This window comes from Fundulus heteroclitus, chromosome 17 (assembly GCF_011125445.2).
Source record: "Fundulus heteroclitus isolate FHET01 chromosome 17, MU-UCD_Fhet_4.1, whole genome shotgun sequence".
Lineage (NCBI taxonomy): Eukaryota > Metazoa > Chordata > Actinopteri > Cyprinodontiformes > Fundulidae > Fundulus > Fundulus heteroclitus.
This window is the reverse complement of record NC_046377.1, coordinates 21,453,754-21,463,792: the sequence shown is the minus strand read 5'-3', so window position 1 is coordinate 21,463,792 and position 10,039 is coordinate 21,453,754. Positions and strand designations below refer to the sequence as shown.

The following is a 10,039-nucleotide window of genomic DNA, read 5'->3' as shown; positions in this document are numbered from 1 at the left end:
TATACACCTATCACTGTGTAGCGGGGGCAAAGACTCCAGGAGCCCCAAAGCCATTCATTTTGGCAATGCTGATTGGCCAAATATTTATAAATCTTCCCTAGCAACAGTATACGATTGGTTATTTCGCTACACTTGTAGGGCTCCTTCAGTCACAGCCCCACAAGTGTAGATAAGAGAAATGATACGTTCTGTTGGTGGAATTGCAATGTTAAATGATAGAGTCAATTAGTAGAAGTGTTTTAATAATTCTTATTACATGTAGCCACGTACTATTAAGTAAAAACTGACATTAATAATACTTTTGAAATCTCTATATATTTTGACTTTTCCCCTCCACATCTAGGGAGGGCAGCGCCCCCTATGGGCCAGCCGCCACTGGACCGGTGTGTATCCCGCCTTAGCTGGTATCTAATCGACAGAAGAAGCAGCAATGGCTTTGTTTGAAATCAGTCAATCACAGTAAAGTTTGTGGTTCTACCGTGACAAAAAGCATCAAAGTTTGAGGGGTTTTGATTCAGTTTAAATGAATTTATATAGAGAACTAGTTTCTGCAGCTCGTTGCCTCAAACTTGGCCTCTGGGTTTTATACCTCTAATAATTTTTTTGCTCGTCCATCTCCTCAGCTGAGGGCTTCTTACATTTCTTCTTTTTTTTTAGCAAAGCAGTTAAAAAGCCAGACAGGAAACGGACTACTTAATCAATTTAGTTGCTTACAAGCTCATTAAGTTATCCCAGATGGGAAGTTATCGCTGCTTTCATCCAAGAGGATTACTTAGAACCGCGAAACAAGCTGCATGAATAAAGAGAGGCAGCTTTTAGTTTTCCTGCTTTGCCTCAAACGTCCGCAGGTTTAATCTCAAGACTATTTATTGACAAAACCTGATAGATCGCCTAATTTGAACGTCATAAAACGGGTTTGCCGCCTATTTCATCAGGATGCAGATTATCCGCTGTCAAACCGACTGAAGCAGGAGTTTATCTAGCGAAGGCGAAACGATAAGGTGTTTACCCGTGCATCCCTTTGGGTTAAGTCTCTGCATAAAGTGGAGGAGCTCTGTTTCAAGAGGCTGCTTCTGCAAAATAAAGAATTACACGAAGCAATGTCCATCTTTTATTCCAACGCGTGCACAAGACAGAAAACAGCACTTTGGTTGAATATTTTACACCCGCAACACCCTGAGGGACACCAGTACCATCCCAGCACACAGCAACGCACCAATATTCAAGCAGACGTCAAGAAACTGCAAACCACGGCGTAAAAGATGCATATTTACATCATCGATCATATCAAACAAAGTGCACATTAAAATACAGCAAACATTAAATCAGATTTTTAAAATCATCTCAAGATTTTGGTAAAAGATTTAAAGACTTAGACATCAAGGTTACAAAAAAAATTATATATCCTGGCTTATTAATGAAACCATTTTCAATCTATAAAACCGTTTGCATTATTTTTCTGTCGATTCATGGAGTAAACAGTTATGAAGGAGTTACCTCTGGACAATCATATGTACGGTAAACAAGTAAAGTTTACATGTAAAAAAAAAATGCACAAGCAATAAGTGTTTCGGGTTAAACGTCACAATTCTTCCAAAGTTACGCAGAATTAGGGAAAATTAGGAGAATGAGCTGGAAAATGAGTGGAAAGGTGAAAGGTATGAGAATGGGTGGAGCTTTATGAAAGAAATGGGTGGAAATGGGTTTAAAAGCAGCGAGGGGGGTAACCGGGAAGAAATGGGTAAAGGGAGGAAGAATGATGAAGTTTTACGCTGCAATGAGGTAAATAAATCAAAACTGGAGTTTCTCATTTGGACTATGTGTCTGGTAATTGTAGGTAATACAAACCGTAACTAACAGATGAGTTTAACTCCGTAAAGCAAACTTATAACGATATAAACTCTGGGTTTAAAGCAGTGGTTCCTCTGAGTCTAAATCGTTCAGGTACCAACCAGCTTAGGAACTTATGTGTATTTAATCAGAGGATTTATGGTTCTGCCCCTTTAACTGTAAATCCCAACTACAATGAAAGATCCCAAAACCTTCTGGTGGCAATTTTTGCTTCTTTTGGTAAAATTATTTTGACTATACATTTTATTTTCCCAATATTAAGCACAGTTTTGAACTGTTCCTGTAGAGCAGGGGTGTCCAAAGTGTGGCCCTGGGGCCATTTGTGGCCCCTGTGCTGATTTTGTGCGGCCGTCCATCTGAATTTCAAGAAAGATTTGGCCGATAAGCGCTGGTGGCTTTTTTGCAGATGAAAACTTTTTTTTTATTTTTAATTAGGGTAAATTTCTTACAGATAACTTAAAATCTTACAGTTGAATATTTAATTGAATGTTTGTTACAACACAAAACATTTGTCTTTTAATAAGCACACTTTTTACATTTGATTTAATTTCATAGTAAATAGGACTTTTACTCAAGTGCAGACCTCTGTTGCATTAAATCTGATTGGAATTAATTTAATAAAATAGGCTAAATACAGTTTAATTTCTTTTCTTAAAATGAACGTATTTTGTTGGGCAGGGTTAGTATTTTTGGTTATTTATTTTCATTCATTTTTTTAGCCCTCGAGTGTTTTCGATTTAACTGTTTGGCCCAATAGCCGAAACGTTTGGACACCGCTGCTCTAGAGGATCAGTGCTGTTTCTCTTAGGAAATGTTATTTAGTTAACTTTAAGGTTCATACTTCTTCCCCTGATAGATAAAAAAAAAAAACTGTGGATTCTCAATATTAATGTAATAAATGTAAACATTAGATGAATATGTTGCTCTAAATGAGCGATTCTGACGTTCTCACACATGGTTCCTCTATTTAGTTGCATTAAGATACCAGCTGTCAGGAAATTCCCAGCCCGGTTTCTCAGTGACTGAAACCCGAAACAATGATCATTGTTTGTGCTGATGGACCTGACGGCCGTCTTCTGATGCTAGATTATTATTTGATAAATACAAAAGCAGAATGCAAAGCTGAATTTCTTAAAAAAAATAAAAATAAAAAAATGTCCTGCCTGGAAAGGGCCAATCATGCTGACTATGAAATACGTCTTCTGGTTTTAATCGGTTTAGCTGCTTCTTTGGTCCACAGCGTTTCAGATCGTCTGCTTTGGGTCGGACGGTTTTTGTGCGTTTATGGTTCCTCGGATCTAATCAGGAACCAGAATTTTTCTCCCCTGATTTGGGTAAAACAATCAACACATTTAGGCTTATCAGTAAAACGACGGGGTAAATCCAAAATTACAAATTCGTCGGATAATTATTTTCCTAAAACAGCACAAAAATGCAAAGAATTTAATAAGTTACAATTTATAACAACAAAAAGCATATAAACCTATTATTTTATCACATTTTGGAACATTAATAATATTAGAAATATTGTTTTTTTTCTATTATTTGTGCTTAAAGGCAACAAACGCTCCAAAGAAATACAGAAATATGGTTTCAAAAGGATTTATTTTGAATAAATCCCCTACGCAGCAGCATGGAGCGGTAAATGGTCCTTTCCAGAGGCCATATTCAGGCATTTTTCCTGAAAGTTTTTCATCTGAATAAGTTAAAACTGCCGTTTAACCCTTTAAAGCGCGACACGATGGCGGCGTGATGAGCTCCTTCCTGTGCCACGGCGTAAACGTTCCCCGTTCGGACCGGTCCAGGGAGAACGGGTCGGGTTTCCTGGCGTGTGCCGAGGCAGACGTGCAGCTCCTGCGGGGGTCAGGATGCAGGCGTAGCCTGTGGACAGTTTCTGATGGTGAGGTCTCTGAAGGGCTCGGACAGGCGCGGACCCTGCAGGCGGGACAGCAGCGTGGTCCGCCGGATGCTGCTGTCCGAGTCCTGCTGCCGGAACCGGTCCCGCAGCCGGTAGCAGCACGGCAGCAGGCCGAAGAAGTCCGACAGCAGGTGTCCGCTGAAGATCATGTAGATCCAGGGGTTGCAGCAGCTGTTGAGGCTGGCCAGCAGGGCGGACAGCGTCACGGCGGGGTTCTCGGAGTCTGCAGGGGATCAAAAAACCGTAAATCAGGCTTTCTGACTCTGTCTGGCGACGTTTGTTCACCTCTGGGAACGAAGCCTGTAGCTCTACGTCTGTTCATCCTTTCAGCCTCCACACTTTTAGGTACCGGACGTACAATGAGACGATCTTTAACAGTTTCCAAAGCTTTTTACATCTAACCTCAAGCGAATAAAAAAGATCCAACAGACCAAACTCTCAGAATTTTTATACCAAGATGAAGCTAAAATGGAAAAACTGTGTGGACAATTGACTCTTGCTGTTTCCATCTGGAGCAGAAAGGTGTTGGTCAACCCAACGAGAAGCCAGGAAGTCCTCAGCAACGCTTTCAGAGAGACGAGCGTTGCTGTTCGTCAATCTGGGACGGGTTATAAGGTCCAAACGACCCAAAGGTCATTAATGTTTCAGGCGGCTGCTAATCGTCTGAGAAGAGGACGTCCCGGTAAATTCAGACCAAGGGCAATAGGGTAAAGACTGAACCCGTAGGTCTGGAAGGGATGAGCGAGAAAGCGTCATCATGGCATCAAGACTGAGGTTTGCAAAGAACCACCAGACTTCTGTATCGTTAACTTTTGGACGGACGAGTGAAATGCAGAGATGTTTGATCCTAATGCAGAGAACCAGACAACATGTCTGCTCCACTGAGCTATATTATACCCTGGAGTGCTAATCGCCCGCTGTTAGAACGAGTCGCTTTGAAGCCACCAGCCGCCATATTGGTACTCCCTATTTCCCTCCAGTAACTAGGGAATATGTGCGCTACAGCATCGAATAACGAGAATTTTCTCATGTTCAGGGGGGCTTAAGACTCTTAAAATGTCAAATGCCATATACTTTTATGTTATGTTCTAAAACTAGCAAGTACTGAGAAAGTCATGTGCCGACGTTTTTTGCATTTTATTAATTTAAATATATATATAACATTTATAAATATATAAATAATATACAAAAACATATATTTACATATATATATACATATTTATATATACATATGTATATTTAATGTCAATAACATGTAAAATATTTCAGCACCTAATTTCCTAGTAGTTGATAGTGTTAGTACATCCACTGACTGTAGAATTACCTATGAAACGTTTTCACTCAGCCAGAAAACTGCTTGTTGTTGCAACCAAATCCTGTGGGATTCTGTCAGAGTAGGGAGTAGCAAGATGGCGGCCAGTGACTTCAGTTTTTCGGCAAAATCAGCACTCCAGAGTATTATATAGCTCAGTGGTCTGCACAAACAGCTCACACCACGGCTCAGGATGCGGCTTGTTCTGGACACCTGGCAGACGCTGAGTGGAAACACGATCTCCTCTGAGTAACAAAGGATTCTAGAGTCCAACACCAGGCCGTCCGTCTGAAGCCCGGCAGAACAATAATCTAAAACATGGCTGCGACGGCCCAGTTACAGTCCAGACTTCAAACCATCAGATAGTCGCCCAAAAAACAAATGTTTGCAAACCTCAAAGAACCAAAGAGTCGAATAAAATTCAGACAGAACCACTGCTGAGGGTCGGTGCTGGTGGAGGCGACCCGACCACAGGGCCGACTTAGTTTGTCCGCATACAGCTTCTCTATCTGGTCTCTGTCGTTGCTCAGTGATTAAAGACAGCGTGGATCTGCTGTTTAAGGAACAAATATTAGCACCAGAAACCATTTCAGTACACAGATAATGCATAAGAGCATTTTTTTTAAAAAACAAGCATTTATTAAATACGGTGCAGCTCCTTTAAAACATTCAGGACTCTTCATGATTTTTGGTTCCTTACATCGGTATCAGGGCAAAAACACACAAACTGGGCACAGATCCAGACCATTTACATCAACATTAGTCAGAATGATGATTAAAAGATGAATCATATAATTAATGCCATGTAATAGCTAATTCAATGGGGAGAAAAAAATGCACTTAATGTACATTAAGTCAGAATTCTGATGAGGCTCGTCAAATTAAAAGCAGCTTTTGAAATTAACCTTTAAGCAGGTATTAAATAAATTTTCCATTAAGTCCACGTTTCTGTATTTAAATGTTTTTTTATTGCTCTGATGTAACATTGTCATGTTTAATGTTGGGTTTTCATCGGCTGTAAGCAGAAAATCACCAGAATAAGTGACAGACTGCGTCCTGGACGCACCGAGGAGCGTTAAAGCAGCTCCTTCCTCCCAGCTGCTGCTGGCCTGAATTATTATTAAGTTTCTTTGTGTGTTTTTCTAGTCAATTACACACGCAATCATCCAACCTTACTCAATTTCACATTTAATCTGAGTACGGCATTTTTAATAACTGTACAAAATTTCCCTTCTGTGGTAAACTTCCATCTGACTTCCAGGCTGATGCGCCTGACGACAGTAAAGGGTTTTGTTTTTATAAATAACAGAAATAAAGGTTTTAAAACATCCATCTGTGTGTAATTAAAATATTTAGTTACTAAAATAAACATACTTTACAGCCGTTTATTAAATGTAACATTAGTCTGGATATTGTTTGGTGTGAACACAATGAAGGAGTCGGTGGGAAAAAAAAAAAAATAGGTTGGTATTGGCCGATGTTTTTCGTCGTTTCTTTAGCATATCGGTATCGGTCCGATGAGTAAAACTGGTTAAATATTAACAAATGCTTATTTTCATCTTGTTACGTGTGTGTTTTGTGTTATTAAAGCGTGGGGAGGGGTGGCCATGTGGTTTTTGTTTGGTCATGTGACATGGATGCAGAGCATGATCGGTTTGGGTCTGACTGAAGCAGAGAAGCGAGGCCAGCGGTTTGCTTGTTTTTTCACGCTGTCAAACACGCAGAAAATTATATGTAAAATCAGTTAATATCAACCATACAGCTTTATTAATATGGGATATCAGAACAAAATAGGAATCAGTGAAAAAACTAGCCTAGAGATGGGCGGTATATCGGTGCTAGGTTTGGTATCGGCTCATTTTTTAGCATATCGGTATCAGTCCGATGAGTAAAGCTGCGCTGATATCAATAACTGATGTTTATTTCCGTTTAGTTACTGTTTAGTTACCGGGGAGGCGGTGGCTACGTGATGTTTGTTTGGTCATGTGACCCTGGTAGTGATGCGGAGCAGGATTGGATGTATTTAACTTAAGCAGAGAGGCAGTGGTTTGTTTTCATGGTGTATGTAAAGATCAGCCCTAACAGCAATATGAATATTGGATATTGGCCCAACTTTCCCATATCGGTGCATTCCTGATATCAATCTTGAATTCTTTACGTATTTTCTTAAGAGGAAAAAAAATGTTAAGACTGTTTTGTTATCAAAACTATAACTATGAAAAACCTTTATAGCCTTCCCCCAACTGTAGATCGCCCCATGGTAGCAGGAATAAGAAGCTGCGCCTCATTCCTGATATAAATATCACCAAAAAAAACTTCTCTGGGAATGAGTAAATATTTGAAATTTGAAGAGAACCTGCATTAAACCCAACGACGTGCTCGTTTGGGTGTTACAGGAACCTAGACTTACATGGTAGATCAGGATTTTAGTGACTTGTTAATAAGTTACTGTTTAAAGGGAATAAATAGTCACTTCTCCACTTCACTGAACCCAAACAGCAGCAGAATAAAATACTGCTTTTAACCTGCTTTTCCTCCGGATTTCACCTCAGCAGAACAATAGTAACATACAGTTTTTATATAATTAGGTTGCAAATATGCGTTTAGTATCATGTCAGGGATGCAGCCATAGGTGACTGCATACCAGACGAAACAAATTGCTTTTAATTAATAAAAACAGGATAAAATCCAGTTAAAAACACGTAAGAATAAATGTCAGAACACTATTAACATCCATACGGGATTAAAACCCAAAGCAAAAAAAGCTGATTTATGATTTACTTGTATTTTTACACAGATTTGGTAAAAACTTTAAAAACTCTGCAGCTTTTTCGGAGCTGGCGATAAAAACAATTAAATTATTAACAAACTATTTTTATGCTCATGTCAGTTTGGCCTTGATGCTCTTTCTCAACGTAAAGATTGAAGAGTTGTAGCTGCAATATTTTCTTTGTTTAAGTGTTATGTAAAAAAAACTGAGTTTACATTTTGTATCAAATCTTTTTTTTACACTAAAAATCTAAATTTCTTGTTGGATTTGAAGGGGGAAAAAATTGTAAAAATTGAAAACACCAAGAATCCGATTAAAAACAATAATCAAACATTTTCAAGTAACAGATGGCAAATAAATCTGATTACTGATTTATTTAAATGTGCTAAATTAACTATAGATTAAAGTGGTTTTGGGGGAATTATCAAGTTTACATGATTATTATAATTCGAGACGTTTTGCTTTATTACAGGAATAATAGTTTTTATTTAAAAAACACCGTTTTCCACGCTGAAGGGCGCACAGAGGTCTGCGTTTTGCTGTCGCCAGCAGCCAAAGGAAGGTTTACTTTGATCCAGAAGGAGCACTGGAGACCTACCGTGCCAGGAGAAGGTCTTGTCCCACACGGACCACATCTGCACGATGAAGAACGGAGCCCAGCACACCACGTAGGCCACCACGATCACGAAGGTCATCTTGACCGTGCGTAATTTGGCGCGGGAGATGGTGGAGACGCTGCTCACGGAGTTCCTGCCCAGGATCCCGGTCTTGGTGGCCACCACCACCGCGTCCGCGCTCTTCCTCCGGGTCTTGCACTTCAGGTTCCTCCAGATCGTCCTGCAGATGAGCCCGTAGCAGAACACGAGCACGGCCACGGGGACGAGGAAGATGCCGGCCGTGATCCAGGTGATGTAGGCGCGCAGCCCCCACGGCTCAACGAAGTGGCCCCAGCAGTCGTAGACAGCCGATCCGGGCCGCACCTCGCTCAGGGAGAAGATGAAGTACTGCGGGGTGCTGAGGACCAGGCTGCACGCCCAGGTGGCGCTGATCATGATGTAGGCGCGCTTCGTGGGCTGCTGGAGGGTCTGCAGCGGGTGGCAGATGGCGATGTAGCGGTCCACGGTCATCATCACCATCATGTAGGTGGAGGCGAACATGCCCAGGACCTGCAGGTGCTTCACGATGCGGCACAGAGAGTCCGGCCCGTAGAAGCGGAAGGTGACTTCCCAGCAGAGCTGCGGCAGAACCTGGAAGAAGGCGACCACCAGGTCCGCCAGGCTCAGGTGCTTCATGAACAGGTGCATCCGGGACAGCTTCCTGCGGCTCCTGTACATGGCCAGCAGGACGCTCAGGTTGCCCACCACCGCCGCAACGAAAGCCAGGCTGAGGACCGTGATTTCGATCTTGGCCACCTCCTCGTTGCGCCCGAACGGGTCGGTGTCGTTGGTTTTCCGGCTGAGGTTCCAGGCGGACTCCGTGGCTCCGCTCTCTGGCTGCTGGGTTACATTAAAGGCGTCGGTGATGTTGCAGGGGCTCTCCGCGGAGCAGAGCATGGTGGCAGCGTCTTGCTCCGGGCGCACGGAGGTGCCAGCCCGCCTGTGCGTAAAGGTGACCCGCGGACTAGCTGGCCGTCAGCCTCCCTGGTGTTCCGCTCAGGATGACCGGGGAAGGATGGCTGAAGTACAGAGAAAGTGAAATATTCCGTCCGCGGCGCACAAGCGCTGCTGAGCTGATGCTGATCTGCCTCTTTCCTGCCACAGCCCCCTGTATCCACTCAGTCCACACAAAACACCGTGGAAACCCTGCACACACTCTTCTCCACACCTCCCACAGCAACATTAAACGCGCACACATCCGGATTTTTGTCACAGCCACAAATTTAGGCGTATTCTGGGGATTTTATATGATGGATATGAAACAAATGTGTGAACAGTTATTATAAAACTGCATAAGAACAAGAGCGGTTAGCGGATCCTTGGTGAGGGAGGCCCAACCTTTACTTTGTCCAAACAGAAAATGGTTTATTTTTAAACTCCAACATAGTGAAAATCTGCATATCACCACAAAACCAAGCATGAAAAACGTTTTCATGTGCAAATTCAGCTTAAAAAAAAGTTAAATACTGTATTCCCAAAAAGTTGAGTGGAAGGAAGACATGTGGTACGACAAGCTAATGTCACATTCCTCA

The 10,039-nt window shown here is 41.9% G+C and overlaps 1 protein-coding gene across 1 annotated transcript; it reads right to left on the bottom strand.

Moving 5' to 3' along the window:
- Positions 1-3,297: 3,297 nt before the first annotated feature.
- LOC105937122 (arg8-vasotocin receptor) lies at positions 3,298-9,750 on the bottom strand. Its single transcript, XM_012878275.3, has 2 exons — positions 8,450-9,750; positions 3,298-3,992 (listed from the first exon to the last, which is right to left on the bottom strand). The coding sequence occupies exons 1-2, from the start codon at positions 9,402-9,404 to the stop codon at positions 3,715-3,717; spliced, it is 1,233 nt and encodes a 410-aa protein (XP_012733729.2). The 5' UTR covers positions 9,405-9,750; the 3' UTR covers positions 3,298-3,714.
- Positions 9,751-10,039: the final 289 nt, after the last annotated feature.